Below are 22402 nucleotides of genomic sequence, written 5' to 3'. Positions count from 1 at the left end.
AAATCGTGACAGAATTCAAGATAATAATTAATTTCAAATTTGAATTCTACTTAGATAATAATTGTACTGTGTTACTGTGCCATCGAAAATCATAAGTAAATAGCTTCGCGGAAGTACTTGAAACCCTTCCCCTGCTTAATCCGTCTTTGAACTGAACATATTTTATTGCATAAAGAGCAAAGGGATTGGACAAAAGTTATTTCAACTTATAAACGTCCTCTCCCAAAATCTGTTTTTAACCCAGATAATCATTGAAACAAAACGTCCATAAAACATGTTTTTATTACGCACTGTATACGATGCATGGTCGAACAGACAGATAGTTGTCAAAAGACAAAACGACTTATGTAAACTTAAAAAAATAACTTTACAGGACTTAACCGATTAATTCAATGATTTGTTGTGGTTTAAAATCCTAAGGCATATACATGCACTTCAGGAACAAAATGTCTGAACAATCGAACAAACGCTGCTTTGCGCTAGTCTGACACGCTTGGACGGATCTTTATTGTGATAGCCCACAGAAATAACAGCCCGCAGTTAACTGCCACTCCAATTGGAGACATAATTCTGACTTCGATCCAACCAATCACCATTCTACTATGGGTTTGGTGAAGAAGCAGTGACTACCAATTTAAGGAAATCGACCTAGGGTAAGGGACATAACTCTAACAAATCATAAGAACGTTTGTGTAAAGCATGTTACATCAATCTCTTCTAAGCATCAAAGTAACTTGGATTGATTTCATTCTATTTCAAATGAAAGCTTGATAGGCTTTGATGAAATTTAATATGATGCAAACCTATCACTGATTTCAAGAGTTATGTACCTTACCCCAGGTCTTCCTCCTCAAGTGCCCCGTGCAGGTCCGGGTGTTAAAAGAAAAGTCCTGCAGCAGCGCTAAATTTGTCGTAAAGGGCGACTAAATAGTGCTCAGAACCCTAGCCGGGGGTTAGGGCGCTCTGCCCACATAGCAACTGGGTTGTGTGACCCAAGTGGTGGAATGGGGTACCCCTGGCGTGTTACATGATGGGGTTGTCAAGCTATAATACGGAAAACCTGACCGCAAAGCATTGTGGTGCACCGTGTTGGGAAAGATGCTACGTTCCTCGCACGTTAAAAAACCCTACTGTGGTATTCTCCCGGAGTAAGAACTATAGAGCTCCGCCACAGGAGGCTAAATTGCCCGACCCTACCCACCTCTCCCTATTTCCAGTGGCAATCAAAATTTGTCGACCCCATTGTCCTTGTGTCCCATCCCTTTTTCATTTCATCATCATTTCATGTTCATTTTATCATCAATTTCATGTTCATCGTCTGAATATAGCTGAAATATTGCTGCTCGAACGTTAAACCCCAACAAACAAACAAAATTCTCCTGAAGTTTTTAGTGTGACTCAGTCGGGGATATACCACACGACCTCCCGCGTTCGTAACGAGAACGCTACCATGAGACCACCAAGGCGATCACATGACTTTTAAAAAATGGTAAAATATGTAAAGAGCCGAAAACTGTATTTATAGTAGTATATAACATTTGATACAAGGAATGAATCAAAGTTCACCACCATGGAAATAACTATTTTCTGTACTTTTAAAACTGACCGATTTCCACAGCGCTTAAACAGACGAGGGAACTTTTCATATCAAATGATAAAGTGTAAAAAAAAACGAAATTGATAGGTGGAAAATAGGCAAATTTTATTGGCTAATAAATACTTGTGTCATTATCAGATACAGAAAGCTAACTTTCTGGTATTAACACAACATAATTTAAACAATGAGAAAGTTGCATAACATTTGCACGATCTGAAGACAGATTGACGAGTTCCCAAAACGTAACTTGATTTTTCCATGTCTTGTTTCATTTGATAAGTTCTGCCATTTTTGATCATGATTGGCCTCGTTATTGGATAAACAGCTAACAATCCAAGGGCAGTGACTGTCTGACCAATTATGATCGAACCAGCAGAAAGGTAATAAATCGTCTCGTTCAGTCTATAAGATCAGCCTAATGGCACTGTTAACAAGCATCAATAGAAGTGCGCATTAAGTTACGTTAAGTTAAAATACAGCACTAATCCGAGGATGGTTTTATCAAAATGATTAACGGTATCATTCTGGCCTAAATGACTTTTTAAGCTTTCACATTTTCTGAATTTGACCACAAACAACTAAAACATGATTGTTTTATATGCGGTGTAATGTTTAATACAAAAGGAGTGTTCATTTGTTTCATTCAAAGGGTAAGCTGGCGGAATAAACAAAGCAGGATAACGCAAAGATTGAGAGAACAAGATTGGTTCAAGGTTTCTAATTACACTCAAGTCAAATGCACCCTAACTTAAAAATAGGATGATATCCTAAGCATATACGAATCGACTAAATTCATTAATAGCCTTTAATTCTTATGTACATGTACACGTACATTAAATAATGTATGTATCTTTAAAAAAATCATGCGCATGTACACTGTCAATAATCAGAATTATGCCTTTAGTAGAAATGATTCTGCAAATTAAGGGGCATTCAAAAATCATTATGCTTGTCTTACAAACCACATCACAAGATAACCATAAGTACATATGAATGGCGATTAAAATTGAAGTTTACATGTTTCAGAAACACAGTTTTAAGATTTATTACGAATTGTTTATGTTACACGTCACTCACTATTGATTTTACGCGTTACATTTAGTAGAATGATCTACGATGTAAGAAGAATCGGACAGTATGATAAAGTTACGACGAGAGATATCATGGACCTTTTTTTCTGAAATATACTTAATGTATCCAGAATCAATCCTGTTACGGTTTATAGTGAAGATTCGAAATGAAAAACGGTTTAAATTGTGTCAATAAAGTTTTATTTGACAGTTGATAACTAGTAAATGCAAAGTTCCGTAACGAACATTAAGGTCCAAAAAACCGCTTGCCTGATTCTTACACGGACATGACCTCATTGTACTTAAGTACAGGTTCATGCAAGTAGTCCATAAGTCGAAAATTTGACAATTTCCGAGTTGCTCATTTACTTTTGTTACTTTGTATGTATTATTTTAGTTACTTTACGTTCTTCGTTGTATTTGTCTGTTTTCCATGTCTGGTCTTTGTCCCTGGATTACATTCTTTTAATTTCCGCTAGACTCTTGGTTCCCATGATTACACTCCTTAACAACCTAAATTTTATAAACAGTCACGATTTCATAAAATTACCAAAAAGACTTGTATCCAAGACAATAAAGGAATAAAACTAGTCAAACACTTTTATTGAACTCGATTGAAAAAAAAAACAGTCATTTGTATTCAACTTTCCAAGTTGCTTCCATTTTTAATTATTAAAAGAACGTATACTTGAAAAATTCGCAGTATTGAGAAAGCTGACAATAAATATGGACTTTTTAAGCGAACATGAGTATATCTTCAAGTTAATTTATTGTGTTTGATTAACATTGATTGATTGATTGATTGTTGGGATTTAACGCCCATGCAGCAATATTTCAGCTATATTCAGGCAATGAACATGAAGTGAATGATAAAATGAACATGAAATGATGATGAAATGAAAAATGGGATGGAACACAAGGATAACGGGGTCGACAAATTTTGATTGCCACTGGAAATAGGAAGAAGTGGGTAGGGTCGGGCAATTTATCCTCCTGTGGCGGAGGCCTATGGTTCCTACTCCGGAAGAATACCACAGTAGGTTTTTTAACGTGCGAGGAACGTGGCATCTTTCCCAAACACGGTGCACCACTATGGTTTGCGGACAGGTTTCCGTATTATAGCCTGACAACCCCAGAATGTAACACGCCAGGGGTACCCCATTCCACCACCTGGGCACACAACCCAGTTGCTCCCGGGTTAGGGATCTGAGCACTATTTAGTCGCCTTTTACGACAAGCTTAGCGCTGCTGCATGCCTATTCTTTTGATACCCGGACCTGCACGTGGCGTTTGATTAACATTAAGGGTACATTTACATGTAATGATAAATTCGTGTAGACACGGTCATTGCTGATTAAATATAAATTTGTTGAATTTCATGCCAATTTCAGGCCACTCCAATTACTAGTAATAGATTACTAAAGAAATCAACAAGAATTTCAATTTAAGATGACTTGTTGCTTATTAAAAAATAGAAAGTTGGAAAAAGAAAAAACGAAGCAAAAAAACTCATCATGAGACAAAAATACAACCAAAACAAGATGAAACTTGTTGATAATATAGATAAATATCTCTGAAAGTACACAAACTTGTAAGTTGTCAATTACATGCATATTTCATCAATAGTTTATTCACTTCATAAGTGATTGAGGTAATATTTTTGCATTTTACTGCTATCAAACAATTTGAGAAATTGCCTATTAACTGATTTGTCGGCAAAAACTATCAGACGGATGCACTGTAGCACATTGACGTGCAGTCTGCTCCACATTCTAATATTTACAAACCCCGCCTTTATTTGAACGGCCATTGAGTTATTGCCTTGAACTCATTTTCCCTTCGATGTTAAACTTCAAAGAAATGTAAGGCGAAATGCAGTAAGTAAAACATATTGATCTTCCATATTTTATAAGCTGCGTTCACGTTTCATGTATCGACTTGGAAATATATCAAGGGAAAATACTCCCTCACAGTATCGGGAGGTTGTGACTCACTCGCATGGTAGAAGGCAATCTCCAAAACGGGGGTACCGTAGCTCCTTCGTCCTTGTACTATTGACACCATGTTTGATAGACTTAAGAAATTCAAGGACCTACGTTTTGGAGATTGATTAAAAGGCTAAGTATGCTTATGTATGATTGTATGCGCATGGGACACACGATTGTGAAATTTAAACAGCAATTAACTCAGAACAAACGAAAGCAAACATACCGAAAACTTTATAGCACAGAAAGAGCAAAAAATATTTTCAAATGAAATTCACCTGAATTCAGCTTAACGTGAAATCCACACAATTTGAACACTCCGTCACACAACTTCTGTTCGACATTTGTGAAAATCCTGTGAAATTCACGTGAAAAAATTTTGTTTTCCTTTACTTATCGTTTATGAACAAAAGTATACAGATATATCTCTATCTCTTGGTGATGCCTCGAGCTCGGTAAGATTCGTTTTCTCTTTCAAAAATAGCCAATTTAAACCAATTTGGGCTTCTGTATGGTCTTTTTTTTTTACAAATGTAAGTTGCTAGAATTGTTTGTGACTTCTTGCACTCACAATTTAAGTACCATTCATTCGCGTATGATTTGCATAATTATATATTACTACACCAACTTATGCTGTTGACAAGTGCCATAGATCCGTCATTTCTAGCTTAATACTTTTAAATATCATACACATGTGTTCTACAGTACGTGTAGTTTTAATTGTAGGAGAACAGGAAGTTTACATTAAAAGATGAAATGATCGGTAAGCATTGAACTTTCTGTAATATTAATGATAAAAAACCTAGTCTCCGATTCAGAGGTTACATGTGCCAGTTGTTTAATCTGGTTCCTAATCTGATTCCGTGGTCAATATCATCGCTAAAAATCTGAGAAAGAAACATGTACTTGCCGAACGAAATTATTACCCGTATTTCCTGGTTGCCAGTTGTTTTGACTGAAAAACTTACGGGTAATCATGATTACGAAAGAGTAATCAAGGGAACCAAGATTCAAGCGGAACGCACCCGATTTTAGTGCATATCGCAACTTCGCTTGAGCTCGTGCCATTTCGGATGTTGAAGGCAAGCCAAAATCAGTGGCATAGAATATTTGACGATTAGCGACTTTGAAGACTTCAGTTATTGATTTCGATGGTCGGTGTCCCACAGTACTAAGCAATATAACAGTGTTTTTACTGTTATAAAACTTTCTAGATTTTATATCAATTTTTTAATCGTTAAGATTTACAGGTAAAATCAGTTTTTAGATTCCTTCTGTGTTTATTCATACATCTTACATCTATTTCTTCACATCAAAATAAATGCAAGTCTGTAAAAGATAGTTTTAAATGGTGATTCTCGGTCGATTAAAAATTCTTAATAATAGAGCATTAAGTTTGTGAAATTTACTTAGCCTAGATTCCTGACGAGAACCAGCAATTGAACAAAATAAACGAGTTCGGAAAGATGATGCCAGGAGAAACAAGTTCTGAAGGGAATACTAGCTTAAGAGATTCTAGCATTATATATCATTACATCGGGTTTATATCCAATCAAGTATAATAGCTTTCTTTGAACTAGATTCAAGTTTCCATTATTGAGCCGTTTCAAAGTGGTTTAAGGAACGAACCAGGCGAACTGGAAGTAGAATTCGGTTCGTACCAATTAATGGAAAACAAGCTATAATATAATTCATCAGCAGACATGTTTTAAAGGTGTTTTGGTGAAAATATACATGTGAAAAATCCCAATGCAAATGTATGATCCAGAACCGTAAAGTTTGAATGTACAGTTATTGAGTATCCTTGCACGAATCTAATACAACATGATAAAAATCAAAGTATTTATATACTGAGTCAACTAAGATCGGACGAGTAAAAATAGCATATTTAATAGCAGGTATTAACATTAAGTTATGAATTTCCTTGACATGAAACAGTAAATGATGTTTTAAATTCAACCTGAAGTGTAACACTCCGGCGTATTGAGATTGTCTCCTTAATTCAAAACCTCCATAATAACGACTGAGAAATGCTGCAAACGACGAATATCAGATTCTCCTAAAACATTTTATGAACACGCACAAACATCAAATAAACTATTTTAGGCATTCTAAAATTTTGGACAACATCAAATCTGACGGACAAATGAGCGAACGGGGATACTATCTCAAGTAAATCTTGGAAACTCACTAATGTATACAATTGTTACTCATAGAAAATCTTAAAAGAGTACAAAATATTTTACCGAATTCCACAGATTACAAAAAAGCAAGTGTCCGAAAACTCTTAGTTCCTTTACCATCTCTTTGAAGCCTTATTGGTGCTAATGCGAAAAAGAAAAGATGCAGATAAAATAAAAATTATACTACGTTACACAATCTATAAATGCCATTAACATGTCAACGACCTAAGTGATGTCATTTATCTTCAAAGGTACTGGGTGAAAGTATTGGCACAGAATAAGACAGACACGAAGCTACACTGGAATATTTTAAATTCTATTTCAAGCACGCTCCAAAACCTGGAGATGTCTGGATGGTTTGGTCTAAAAATACACAGACGCGGGCTGAAGAACACTGGGATTTTTCAAATTCCATTTCAAATACACAAAAAATGGACGCACCTGGAATTTCGGCACGCAATAATAAAACAGACAAAGAATCCTTGAATCCAGTCGATTTGTCCAATACAGATTTTCTAACTTGCCATATTTCAAAAGTGCATAATACTTACAACAAGAAGCAGTCAGTGCATGGTTGTTGTGATAGCTCTAAAATTTCTAGACAATTTAAGTTCTTCAGAGGTTAAAGCATCATAATTCCGTCGTAACATTCCACAATAAGATACATATTAACGAACAAGGAAGTTAATTCGGTACAAATGGGTAGGCTTCGGTTTCCGGAATAGCTACTGAAACATCATTTACATGCTCAATTAATTAAGGTCTATAGCTATTTAGAAAATGTTAAAATGCGTTCAAATATCTTAGACCTTGCAAAAATTAATAAGGAGCTACATTAACACAGCTGCATGTTTAATCTATTTAAATGGCGAACAAAAATTGTCCACAGTTTGGGGAAAAGGAAAATTTAAAATTATCAATTACAAGAGGCATCATTAAAGATTATGAAATACATATATATATTTTTCCAAAAATATGTCACTGTACTAGAAAAAAAAATCACTATCGATGATGGAGGTACTGTGTTTAGAATTTCTACCATTTATTAGTATTAAATACACTCTGTCGTTTCTAGGAAACAAAATCTTTGAATTTTTATTGGGAAAATCTATTTTCAAGCGAGTCTATTCGCACGCCACTCCCCTGAGTAATATATTGTTGAATTTTTTTTTCTGTAGGAAAAAAAGTTCACTAAAATTTATATTTTTTTCGATGAGGGGGCGGGGTAAGATTTCATAAATGCATTCTGCCATCTAATTTTTCTTGAGACAACCAAAAAAAAATGTTAATAATGTGTAAGTAACATTGCATCGTGATATATTTTATGAACGAAAAACGACCAATGACATTATACTGCTGACCTTCTGATGATTTTATTTTCATTGGATTCATCTTAATATCTAAAATAAAGCATAAAGGAAGAAAATTCATTAATTACAAAACCTCTCAATTGAAAAAGCAGAGTGTTTGTCGAACTTTCATACATGTTCTTAAATACTGAAATGAAACTATCAAACAACAGAACTTGAAGTGGGAGGCAATCAATTTATTTGCTAGTCTCGTGGACCATTAGAACAGCCTCAGTGGTCTCGGGATGGCGTCGTATTCGCCTCGAGTGCGGGAGGTCGTGGGTTCGATCCGTGGTCGAGTCACGCCAAAGACACAACTTCTCCGCCAAGCATGCGGTATTAAAGTGAGAAATGTGACGACAGGTGGGCTCCGAGTTGGGTGGCATGCCTACCCGAAGTGGGCTGTTGCTTCTGTGAGCTACCACAATAAAGGTCCGGCACAATGAGTCTGACTAATCTCTTCGATAGGTCAATCTTTATCTTCCTTAAACGCATGAAATTTCTGCCATAGGACGTTAAACTATAACTTATCAAGTAATGAACATGGACCACTAACCTTATAACAGTGTAAAGCAGAGGGTTCAAATCTTACAGTAAAAGTTCCTGGACTTTTTTGCGTCCAGCAGAAGAAAGTGAAAGGTTCTCAAAAAGAGTAATTACATGTATAAAGTATAGCATGTCCATGACCTAGGTAAATGAAAATTCAATGGTCCTGTGTGAGAATTGAGGGTACCAGGCCTCTGACCAGCACTGATTTGAACGCTATAGTGCTTGCGACAATACATAAACTTCGGGTAGAGTTCGCGGTCGATTTTATAAGTGCTACTTGCATTGCTTTCAAAAGCAATACAGTGTTGATTATGTGGTATTTTACAAATATATATAGAGACCCGTGGTCGGAATTTATACTGAACCATTCTAATTTCTAGGACGGAAACTAAACAATTTTCCATATATGACTAAAAAAACATATTCGTACAGGTAGTTGATTTCAGAGAGAAATCAAACTCGCTTACAACACATGCACCCACGCCCGGTGGACACACCAATTTTGAATTCAATTCATCCATTGGGAGCCGAGATATATAATTACAACAAAGTTGAAATGACAAGACGATGCCAGTATACCAATCACACGTTGAATGGGGTATAAAACTATATGAAAACTTGATTTTTTCATATTTGGGAAGTTAGGGACAAACTTTTTTCACTGCAGATACTGGTCAATTTATTACCTTTTTGAAAATACCAGGCCTATAACTTTTTTCCTTAAACCCTTACACCAAAAATCAAATGGCTCGTGATTAATGTTTTTCTTGTGAGTCTAGTACCATTTAACACACACATAACCAATTTGTTGGTCGCAACTTTATGCTGCACTGTCTAGATACACTGTCAAATGTGCCACCATGAAAAATGCAAAAATATGTATGTCCACTTTACAGAACATTGTAACAAAAATAATAAGATATTAAAAGATACTTGGAAGCCTCCATTTTTAAGGTTCAATCAAGACTACATGTACTAAGTTAGCTCCTTATCTACAGAAAGCTTAAGATTAAGATAAAATCCAAGTCATTCAAAGTATGCATCTTTGGAAAAGCTAGCATTGCAAACAGACGAAAACATCACAGATGCCAAATTTCAAAACCAGAACGACTGATGCTACACCATCACAGATCAATAAGAAAACAATACCATGGAGACAGAAGTCGCCAGCATTGTGTCTGAAGAAACAAAATTTGAAAATGACTCATAGCCAATCTGCATTGTTTCAACTATGTGCATAGTTTGACCGAGAAATTGATAGGAAGCCTGAAATAATCATATAGTGATTACATATATATGTTATTGATACTTGTAAACTGATTCAGAAGCTTGAAACTGTGATGCAGACCTTTGCACTATATAATCTATTAAATTTATCTTAAAATACTACAAGATAGGATTTGAATACGCATTACATCAGCAGGTGAAATAATTCAACCTATGGTTTCTGATGTAATCATAAATGATGAAAATGAGTCTTTGGGATAAATATAGGAGTAAGGAAATAAAAACAAAAGTCTGTCCAATACTTATTTTAAATAACAGCATGAATAAAATAAATCATAACACATATCTAGTAAATTGCCAAGAAAAATGTTTTTTAACCATTTAGGCAAAATGTCTGCTGAAGTATTTTTCACTGCAGAAGCTAGATATATATATATATTTTTTTTTACCAAAAATTAAGGCCAGAATTTTTTTTTTCAAACCATGTATGTGTCTTGGTAAATTTTTGCCATTATGGCTAGATTATATCACATACCTTGTGATTAGAAAAATAATGTTGAAACACACAAGTTAAAAAAGAATTAAGCACTGAATCTTTTCTAATTCAACACAATTGAGACCTAATATACCAAACTGTTAAAAGACACACTAGATGAGAACAACCAGGGCAGATCCAGGACTCTTTGTAAGGATGTACACTGCAATGTGATTAATATAATTGCTGAGATGTGGCTGATCCAGGGAGGTGCAGGGGTTGGCACCCCTCCTTTTTATAGGAAAATTTACCATATCCATGAGTAAAATTAACAAAAAATGGTAAATAAAGTCATAGCACCCCCTTTTTCTGAGGAACCCTGGCTGGCACCCCTCTTCCCTACTTTTCAAAGTGTCTGGATCTGCACCTGCTGAATTTAGTAAAAAATTTACAAAAGGGGAAACCGGTACATGTATGATTTGCCAAAATTCCAAATTCTGCTGCCAACAGGAAAGTAAAATGAAATCTGTATAAACCAAACATTCAATAAACTGGTAACCTGTGTAAACAAGACACTGAATAAACTGGTAACCTTTGTAAACAAGACATTGAATAAACTGGTAACCAGAGTAAACAAGACATTGAATAAACTGGTAACCTGTGTAAACCAAACATAGGTAATACTGGTTTAAACAAATTCAACAGTAGTACATATAACCGATCAAGTACAATAAATAAATGTTTGTAACTTGAAGACAATCATGGCCTTCAATTTCTGTAGGGAATTGCATCATATGCAGATATGGCATCATTACCAACTTGTTAGCTTTAATGGTGTCTGTTCCTGGCCTCTAGGGCTATTTGCTTGATTAACAACCTGACAAGACCACCATTAGACTGTCATTATCAATTACCATGACAACTCTAATTCAATGTATACAAAACAGATGATAACAGGAAGTGTGACAACAATTTTCCATGGATTTAAGATTGAAATGGCAATAGGAGTAGGAACTATAAGGGTAATTTGTAGCCTCAAGAAGTAAGGTTGTTCGAAAATGTAGAACTTAACATTGGGAAGGTCTTTTCATTTAAAAAAATTCAAATAACAAATTAACAGTCAAATATGACAAACATTAAATTAAGGTAACATTATAGGTCCTTTCATGATCCTTAGTTTATCTTGAATTTTTAGCACAGCACAGTACAGTTAAATGCAAAGAAATACATGTAGTATGCACACTGAATAGCTTGATCAATATCATGTTTTTACTAAATTCTATTACTATGAAATGGTTTCTTAGACATGCATATTCCTGCCATGGGCATATTCAAAATTAATGAAAATTAAAGAAACCATGCAGTGAATTTATTCAAGGCAACCAATTTCGAAATTTTATAAATATTTACAAATGAAGTTTCTTACCTAATTTACACAGGAACTTATATTTGGACCATGAAAAGAGCTTTACCACCCTACTACTTTTCATCAGGTTTACCTGATAGCAGCTAACTGAAATAATTGGACAGATAGTACTGTTTTAATAGTGCCTAAAATGCCTTAACAAAATTTTAACTGAGGTGCATTAAGGAGGTAGACCTAGGGTAAGGGACATAACTCTTAAAATCAGTGGTATGTTTGTATCATATTCAATTACACCAAAGCCTTTCAATCTTTCATTTGAAACAGAATGAAATCAATCCAAGTTACCTGATGCTTACATGAGATTGATGTAAAATGCTGAATACAAACGTTCCAATGATTTGTAACAGTTGTGTCCCTCACCTTAGGTCTACCTCCTTAAGTCACTGGTAAAGTAGTGATTTTGTTGGTTCATAGAAAAGGGAGTTAACAAAGATTATGAAAGGGGGAGGGGGCACTCCAGTGATATTCAGGTTTTTTCTGTATAATCAACCAAACTTTTTTAACATAATGGAGTGTGGAGTGGGTGGGATTTGCCTTAGTTCTATAACATAAAACCACACATTTTATGTTTATCTACCATGATTTCATCAGATATTTTAGTTATTTGTTTATAGTCAAAAGATTTTCATTCATTTCAATTTCCCATCTGAAATAAAATTGTTAATTAAAATTAACTTCAAATACTGGTTATCCCTATTTAATTAATTTCTCCTTTGGTCATTGTATGGTAATTCAGATCAACATATTTAGGAAATACAACTAAAATAAATATTGAAAGACAGAGGAACATCACAATGGTTTCTTTTTGGTCACAGGAGTTGTAAATTTGAGGTTGTTCTTTCATCAAAATAAATTTGGTCTACTTTATTTTGTCATGAAATAATGTGATTTTCTATTGTGAACAAATTGAGAGAGCATTACCACATTTAGGCAATGTCATTAAAACTTAGTGTCAACACTAGAGTTTATTTGCAAGGGAAAATATGGCACATAGATAATGATACAGAATAATTCAAAATTTTAACAGACATTAATGTTGCACCCCTGAACTTTTCTACCAGGTATCAATTTAAATACATTTGTATATTCAGCAAAAGAGAGATAACTCTTAATTACTAATAGACAAAATGATAATACACTGTTAATAATCTACTAAGAAGCTCAAAACAAAAAGGGAATATGATATATTTTTTAAAATCATTTTTCTTTCATGAATCATACCAAAACACTATTGCAGTAACAACATACTTTCTTGGTTTCTTCCATTTTAAAGGCTTTTTAGATTTGATTTTTTAAGAATAATTAAGCTCTTGGAAAGCTTTTTAGTGTTTAACAAATGCCTCATAGGGTGTAGCCTGATAAGACTGCAATTGTTGAACCATAAACAGCTGGTGAACACATGAACACAACATTCAAGCTTGATACAGCTCTGACTTTGGATTGCAATTAAGTGTTTTACACAACATAAGATTTTGTCTAAGAACTGTATTATTCCTAGTCAGGCTTTTACCTTATAAAAACCCTTTATCCACAATTTAAATTAATGGAATACATGTACATTAAATCATCTTTATCTATCTGCTCTTGTACCCCATAAGCACTTATTGACTTTGGTCTTTTTTTTTATTTGTCTATATCAAGTTCAAATGAGTCCAAATTAAAACTTCTTCATTTATCATGTTAAAACCAAACTGAAACATCTTTTTTTTTTCATAGAGATCAATATACAGTTAGTCTCAATCTCTTGTGAGGAAACCAAATGTTTATAGACAATGATGATGATGATAACAATGTGATAATACTATACAAATGCAATTTATTTTTTGCAGTTGTATAAATATGTAAATGATTATTAGAATATTTAAACATTAGAACACACACTTTACCTTACTAGAACTATCCAGTATATCAGCAATTCTGTTCTCTGAAAATGCCTGAACTCCTGATGGGCTAAAGAAAACAAGGGCAGATGGAAACCCCTACAAAGTAAATAAAACAGGCCATACCAAGTTGAGACAGTAACAGGTGTAACAGGGGTTATAAAGGTTTTGGAGATAGGTAAAAGACTTTTCCAACAATTTTCCCAGGTTAGGAGGTTTGAGCACACACAAACACAGATTCCAGTTGGTGAGGAATGGCCAGGGTCTAAAATGGTCAACTTCAAATTGGTTTTTGAAATACAAAGGTTGAGAAAAACCATGAAAGACTGAAGAAAATGTCATATTATGTAGGAATCTGGGATTTCGATTAAATCATTGCTATTTCCATATCATATGCCTTAAAATATTAACCTTAGACTATGGCTAATACACATACATGAAAATTTTCTTATAAATCATGTGATATTAAATATGTCTCTGAAAATTAATAAACATTACAGGATAACCTATGTGACAAGTAAATGGAAGGCAAAAACCAAAAATGAATGGAGAAATCTTGTTATAACTAATAATTTATTGCAATTTTTCACCAAGAGAAAATCCCTGAATAAGGACAACTGGAAGAATAGAAGGAACTACTGGGTAATCCACATCAGTAAACCAGTCCCCCCACCATCAAGTAACATTTAAGGTGTAAATGGGGTACAAGACATCAAGTGACTTTTTAAAATCAGCTTTTCATGCATTTACCACAGAATCAAAGATATTCCCATTTCTGTTAACATTCCCACCTAAGGAGGAGACTCCCGAACATTCAATGAACAATTTAGACTCTCCCACATAATTATACAAAATATTGGGAGGGTTTAAGTTAAAATTATTATATTTTCTGTGAAAAATACTAAATAATTAATTTTTGAAATAAAAATTTGCTTTTACACAAAACCCCACCATATGAGACTGTGTAAAAAGGGGAGAATCTCCCACCTGAAACAGTGTCAATGGGGGAAAATCTCCCACCTGAGACAATGTCAATGGAGGGAGAACCTCCCACACGAGACTGTGTATATGGGGGATAATCTCCCATATGAGAAAGTGTCAATTGGGAAGAAACTCCCACATGACTCTTTCCAAGGGTTAACATGTAAATGTATGTATTTTCATACTGCACAATGCAAGCACAAATAAAGTCTCAATTTAATGTGTCAAATAATCCATATATTGTACTCCCAAGCTCATGTAATATGAGAAAACTGGGGACATTATTGGTCAGCATTTATGCAACAATCCTTTATAATAAATTTCTTTACTTACATAACTTTGAATTAGACTCTGAACATTCTTCACAATGTCCTGTCGATGCCCTGTCTCATAAACATGTATCTCATCAACTTTGTTTCCTGAGGAAAAAAACAGTAAGGCATCTTAGTTTGTATTTAAGTTCTCTTCCAACTCATTGAGGAGTAAGTGATCAAATGCGCAAGTTATTATTACAGCACCATTTTTAAGGATAAACAATTGTTTTGAATATGTTACATATTTAGCTTATTCTTCAGGCAATATAAACTAGTAGGTAAGAACCCCATTTGGTGGAAAATTTTGTTAATTTTGTGCATTTCTTGACTTAAAATGCCAATAATAGCCTCTTTTCAAAAACACCCTAAGACAAATAATTAATACCTTTAAACAATGAAATCAAAATTTGAAAGGTCTCTGTTAAACATTGCATCCATTGACGCATGTTAGTTTAGTCTTCATCCACACCTGTATTGTTTGTATATCCAGAGAACCCTGCCTATTCAACACTTGAGTGTTCCAAAACCCTGTGTTATCTATCACTTTCTGTCTGTCCTGAAATTGATACTTTCACTGTGTTAAACTAGTTTGTTCCACATCCTCTCTTACCAGTGCATGGGTCCATTTCATATTTTTTTTTTCAAATGCTTCCTTCATGTCTTCAACTTCATGTGATCTGATTCTTTGAAATTCAAGTTCAGGGAAAATCAATTGGAAGCAATTAATTTGAGATTTTTTATGAAACTTGGCCATAGTTTTTATTCAAATAACATTCAGAGTCAGATTTTCAAATGGCTATCACACTGAAGCAATAGACAGTAAAAAAATATGTCACCGAACTATTACTCCAATACCATGCACTTCAGGGAGAAGCACTCACTACCAATTTTAGAGCTGTAGTTATGAGTCAGTCTATACCTTGTACTTAAGGTGAGATTTTATTTTAAAAGAAACTATTACAAACTATTAGCAGATAGCCTCTCCATGATAGTGTCCTTTCTTATATTGCTGCAAGGAAATAATACTGGCCTAGTCTCTGATGTTGAAATTTCTAAAATACAACAAAAAGAAAAATATACATACATATACTAGGATTGTATTATATTATTTATGATACAATGAAATCATTCAATCTTTATAAAATTTCTTTGATTTCAAAGAAGAATAAATTTAAAAAACTGATATAAAAATAATAAAAAAAAATTAAATTTAAGATTTAAGTCATATGACTACTATATCTTGGCTGAAAAAACTTGGGAAGATCAAGAATTTGAAGTTAGAGGGACTCATGACCCCAAGCACATGGATGCAAATATTTCTTTACAACAATTCATAATTAATTGTTCTATTCATTTTCTAAAACTGCATGTGTTACTTATTTTGATCTGTACATTGTATTTCTTCATTTTTATTTGCACCTTTATCATTTTCTGTTGTTTTTATTGTCTGATATTTTGGGTCTAGGGCAATTGCCAAAGTCAAATCAACTGTGACATCACTGATCAACAGAATAATTCCAGTTTTGAACATCCATATACATATAAATTATTATACCTGAAAGTAAGAAATCACATAAATTTGAAGCATTTCCCATCTCTTCCCCTTTCACACTAAAACCAAGCTGCTTTGCTGCAAGTAAAAAGAAAGAAATTGAAGACCAAAAGTATTTTTCAATACAATAACATAAGATGGATAGGATCACTCTGATCTGGAAATTTTCTGAACTGTTGTGATAAAAAATCTAAAGAAGTCATTGGAGTTACCAAATGGAAGTTAATAATATTCTCAAACTTAAGCATTTTTCAAGTTTAGGGGCTCCAGGGCTGGCACAGCATACATGTATCAAAATTGGCAATATCATATGGTTGGAGTTTTAAAATAAGTAATATAAGTTTGGTACCAAGTTAAAAATGATCATGTCTGTATCACTACTAGATTAGTGTTTACCATTGCATAATTAGTGTATATCATGCCTGTAATTCAAGGTTTTTTAAGGAGGTAGACCTAGGGTAGGGGACACATTACTCTTACAAATCATTCAAACATTTGTATTCAGCATTTTACTGCAATCTCACGTAAGCATCAAATTAAATGGGCTGATTTCATTCTGTTTCAAATGAATGCTTGAAAGGCTTTGGTGAAATTGAATATGATACAAACATATTACTAATTTTAAGAGATATGTCACTTACTCTAGGTCTACCTCGTTTACTTTGTAATTTTTTTATTGAAATTGAACAATTGAGACCATTCAAAAGACATACGTTCCTTTGTTAATTTAAGGGAAAAAATGAAAGTTTATTTTTGTTGGAGTGGCAGCAGGTAGATTGTACAAAAAGAACATTCCATGTCTGTATTTAGAGGTAGTATACAAACCTGCTTTACCAGTTGCTTTACCAACAACAAAGCACACAGTATTATCTGTTAGTTCCCTTTTCTGTGTTTCTGCAATAAAAAATAAAATGTTCACTTATGTAAGACCAAGTGATAACTAATTTTGTTGTATATATGTATAACCAGTGCATGTAAATGCAATATACATCACGAGGGGAGACTGGGAAGTGTCAAACTAAAAATTAGCACTTTTCATCAACTTTAAAATAAAATTGAAATAAAGCTTTGTGGAGGGTAGCATGATACAACCAAAGTGGTCGAACCCTGAACAGTTGGGGCAAGTATTGATGCAATATTAGTGTTTGATACACTTGAGGATAGAATAAGGACTTACAATTCATTATGGACACAACAAATGGTTAACACTATATTGAAGCACAAAATTTGAAATTCAAATGATAATTTTCAAAATCAGACCAAAAATTAAACAGTCCATTTGTTGGGGTGTAGTCCATTTGACCCCTTGTAACTCGTAAACCATAAGAGATATCTGAAATTTTATTGAAAAATGCAGGTAAGTCCTTTCACAAGGAATTCTATTAAAATTATTTAGAAATCAGACCCAACATAAAGAAGTTGATTTTTTTGGGGTGTGTGGCTCCTTTGACCCCTAATAACTTGAAAACAGTCCATATTGCACCAATTCTGTCAATACATTAGTTTACCAGAACTAAATAAGGAACATAATATAAAAGGAATAATTAAAAATCGGAAGAAAAACAAACATTCTACCTCGGTTTTAATAAAACACCTACATTTTGTATTTTTACACTTTTTGGCCTCTTATTCTATAATGGTAGGGGTCACAAACTCCAAATTAATTTTAAACCTTTCTTTAGTGGTAAGTAAAATCAAATTAAAATTTAATAAGAATTGGTCTACCATAACAAAATTTATTGAACAAGAATGAAGTGTCCTAAAATGACGATGACGCAGACAAGGACAAACCCATAACATTATATGAACCTAATTTTTTTGTGGTTGTATAAAAATAGGGTATTAAAGAAACTTAAGGTGCCAAAATGTCTAAAATGTCTAAAACTCCAAAACTAAATAATAGATTTTTCTAAAAATTGAACTAGTACTTAACTTGAACTTAAACTGTGCTCTGATGTCAAAAATGAAACTTATACCCACAAGTTCCTTCTTTTTTTATAAGAACACAAACATAAGATCAAAAAAGAACCATATGTTCTTACAAACCTGTCCATGTCTCTAAAACTTCTTGTGTTGCTCTTACAGCCTGCTGACTAGTGAAGACCAAGGAGTGATATGCATTAATATTTGACAATTTTTGGCAGTAGTCTTTTAAATTGATGAAGACAAACTGTAAGACAGGAATGCTTGCTGCTGTTAATCCCTCATCTTCTAATGTCTGAAAATAGAATAAATAATAAATTTTTTGCCATGTTGCGTTCATGTAAATTAGCTTACAAAATGGTGAATGGCGGTCAGGTGGGCAAACCGTGGGTGGGCTGGAAATTCTATTGCATCATATTTCTCATCTACTATAAATCTCTTCCACTGGATATTTGGAACACAACTTTAGTATAGGGTCCCATATCATGCAATTTTGTTTCCAACCATAAAACTGAAGCCAATGTAGAAAAGTTTTTATTAACTTGCTTTCTTTCATCTATAGTAAGACCTGTTGTAACTGAACCCACTTGGAACATAGAGCTTTTAAGTACCTGTCCACATAAAATTCAGACACTGCCAATGGTAAAGTGATTCATGGATTCATGGTGTAAAAAAAAACACCAAACAAACAATGCTTCTCCAATCTACATATGCTATACTTTCACATAACAACTATCTTTTCTGCATTCACATCTGCACTTTATAGAAAATCATACATTCATTTCCCGCCCCGTGCAGGTCCGGGTGTTAAAAGAATAGGCCTGCAGCAGCGCCAAACTTGTCGTAAAAGGCGACTAAATAGTGCTCAGAACCTTAGCCGGGGGCTAGGGCGCTCTGCCCACAGAGCAACTGGGATGTGTGCTCCAGGTGGTGGAAGGGGCTACCCCTGGTGTGTTACATGCTGGGGTTGTCAGGCTATAATACGGAAAACCTGACCGCAAACCATAGTGGTACACCGTGTTGGGAAAGATGCCACGTTCCTCGCACTTTAAAGAACCCTACTGTGGTATTCTCCCGGAGTAGGAACCATAGGGCTCCTCCACAGAAGTCTAAATTGCCCGACCATACCCATCTCTCCCTATTTCCAGTGGCAATCAAAATTTGTTGACCCCATTGTCCTTGTGTCCCATCCCTTTTTCATTTCATCATTTCATGTTCATTTTATCATCCATTTCATGTTCATCGTCTGAACATAGCTGAAATATTGCTGCTCGGACGTTAAACCCCAACAAACAAACAAACAAACAAACATTCATCTCCCACTAAAATCAACCTAATGAAGCCAAATCAAGAACGGTAACTCTTGCAAAGTGCAAATTTCGTGAACAAGCAAAATGATTTTTATCTCAAAAGCGCAACAACCAAATGAAAAAACTAAGACTGGTAATGTGATCAGTAATTGTTTCTGAACTAGAAATAAAACTGATATCAGTGGGTTTTTGACATGCTTGAATCACCTCCTGTCTGAATTTTAGAAAGACTGCTACTTAAGTTTACATGGTTACTACAGGTGTAACATGTACTGAAATGCCTACAGAACTCACTGTGTGTCTTGTTTGGAGAGTTTTTTTAGTATATCTATTGCTAGGTTTACACAGATTTTAATGCATTCAAAAGTATGGAAAACATTTTTGATAAAAAAAATTTTGTTAACAGTATAAAAGGTTTTTAAAAAAAAGAAAACCTTGTGATATGAGTCTATTCCATCCTCAGACGGTGATCTAAACAACAGAATTATGTTGTTACATCTATCAAGATCCTCTGTCATTCCCGAACGATACTATTTTTTTCTGTCCTACTACCAAACATCCATTAAAAAACAGGCATCATCTGAAAAATGTCATGTTGATTAGGACAATATACATGTATAAATTCTTCATTTGCTTCTGTGAGGCAACAAAAATTCTTTGTACAATGAAACTTTATCATTATAAAACCATTCATATGATATACCATACTGCAATATGTTTCACTCATTTAACAGAGCTTGCTCCACTTGTAAAAAGTAAGCTATCTTCTTCTCCTGGACTGAAAAGAGACCTTACAGATGTAGTTCAAAATGAATGTATAGTAAAACTTATCCCAACCATTGATTAATTGATATATTGTTGTTTAACTCCAATGGCAGATATTTCATGCATTTTGGGAGGAAGACATTTGAAGACATCCTGCCTTGTACTAGACCAACACACTGACCCAGAATTCTATCGAGCTACATTTGTAAGTCACAGAAGCAACTGACCACAAGAAAGCATAAATAACCAACTTACACAAATTATTTTGTCTCCTAACCAACCAGTTGTCACCCTACTGCCTTGATCCTGCATGCTTGGCAGAAAAGTAGTGACTTCCGATTTTAATGAATCAGATGGGTTATTAATCCAGACCTGTAAGCCCACACATGATGCGAGCACCATCCCACATTGCCATGAGACCACAAGGGAGAACCAGGCATATGGTAAAGTCCCCAAAACTGGCTAATTAATGAAGTCAGGAGAGGGAAATCCTTGCTCATTCAGAATTTTCTCAATAAATAATGAGTGCTTGATTTTTTTGAAAAACAGTGTACAACACCACCAATTTTTGGAACCATAAACTTTTGATGTTGTTTACCATTATCTTCAGGTCATTCCCTTGACACAAATAAAAGCATGGCACACACCATGATGAGTTACCTTACGAAAATGTATCATTTAAGTACAAAATGTAATTAGGGACACTAAAATATAATACATGTCCAGCAGTACTAGAGGTTGGTTGGTAAGCTATTTCCTTATAATAATTATGAAAATAATAGTTTATTCAAAAAAATATTAAACATCATTAAAATACAAACACAACACAAAAAAAAGTGACAAATATGGACAATCAATTAGCATAAAATTTTAATCTTTCTATAATGTACACACAGCACCTTAGACTTAGACTGAAATTCTGAGGCTTGTTTCCAATCGGATCCCTCTAGGCAGACCACTTATACATTATGGCAAACCAATGCATTAAATTACCAAATGGTATACAATTCAACATCATAATAATCATAATTTAATGTACGTTAAATGACTTTTTTCGGAGTAAAGAGAAATGAAATTCCAATCTTGGAGTCCTCTTACGTTATACAATAATTTGGCATTGGTATAGCCATGTAATTTAAATGAAAAATGACAGAAATTCGTATTCAATATGTTTACAAACTTTGAAGAACAGATGCGGAAAATACTGCCAGGGAGTGAAACAGCAAAATAAACAAAGTGTACGTATCGAGAAGTGGCTAAAACTCTGATAACCAATCCGTACCAATGTTAAAAAAAATCTAAACACATATTCGATGTGCACGTGTTCACTAACTGTGACAGTCGTTGAATGAGTTAAATATACAGATTGGGGGCGCACAGATAAGTTGATACGTGCGCAGACGAAAATGAAAAAAAAATTTGAATACTTTTGAGATAAATAAGTAATCTATAATATATTTACGACTTCAAACATGCAAATGCAGTTATAACAATAAGATATTTAGAACAAAATTTGTCTTGCCTGTTTCACTGTTAAGGACTATGTTTTCGCCTTCTACATGCACAATTTATTGTAAAGAAATTTGCGATTTTGTTTTACTTACTACTCTAATAGTTCGCCATACCATTCATATGACAATCTAACCACCGTAGGACGTGTTTTTCAATTAAATAGTGTTATTTTCCTCAACTGGCACTTGTATTAAAATTTATTCTGTCAAATCTGATTCGAGTTATATATGCTTGAAAATGTAACTTTACAGAATAAAACAGTTTGCAAAATTTGGAAGAAGATTCCAACCCTAGTTCATGTCAA

General features: G+C 34.1%; 1 protein-coding gene and 1 long non-coding RNA gene across 3 annotated transcripts in view; one reads left to right on the top strand and one right to left on the bottom strand.

Moving 5' to 3' along the window:
* Positions 1-21843, bottom strand: part of LOC148621108 (uroporphyrinogen-III synthase-like) — a 30638-nt gene extending 8795 nt beyond the window's left edge. The window contains exons 1-8 of one of the 2 annotated variants that reach the window (XM_088575150.1): positions 21767-21843; positions 20256-20401; positions 18635-18806; positions 17414-17482; positions 16592-16666; positions 16002-16088; positions 15056-15141; positions 13748-13840 (exon numbers count right to left, since the gene is read on the bottom strand). In XM_088575150.1, the coding sequence (XP_088431276.1) occupies positions 13748-13840; positions 15056-15141; positions 16002-16088; positions 16592-16666; positions 17414-17482; positions 18635-18806; positions 20256-20339 (666 nt within the window). In that variant the 5' untranslated portion in view covers positions 20340-20401; positions 21767-21843. Of the gene's footprint in view, positions 1-13747; positions 13841-15055; positions 15142-16001; positions 16089-16591; positions 16667-17413; positions 17483-18634; positions 18807-20255; positions 20402-21485 lie in introns of both variants that reach the window. The other variant, XM_088575151.1, reaches the window with a different exon arrangement.
* LOC148621109 (uncharacterized) lies at positions 4518-8248 on the top strand. Its single transcript, XR_015921094.1, has 3 exons — positions 4518-4544; positions 5379-5415; positions 7087-8248. It is a non-coding gene; the product is annotated as an uncharacterized LOC148621109 (long non-coding RNA).
* Positions 21844-22402: the final 559 nt, after the last annotated feature.

The sequence above is a fragment of the Perna viridis genome, chromosome 3 (genome assembly GCF_037379345.1).
Source record: "Perna viridis isolate PV_CMFRI_1.1 ecotype Kerala chromosome 3, ASM3737934v1, whole genome shotgun sequence".
NCBI classification, from domain to species: domain Eukaryota; kingdom Metazoa; phylum Mollusca; class Bivalvia; order Mytilida; family Mytilidae; genus Perna; species Perna viridis.
Note: the sequence above shows the minus strand (reverse complement) of the source record. Positions and strands in the feature narration are given on the sequence as shown.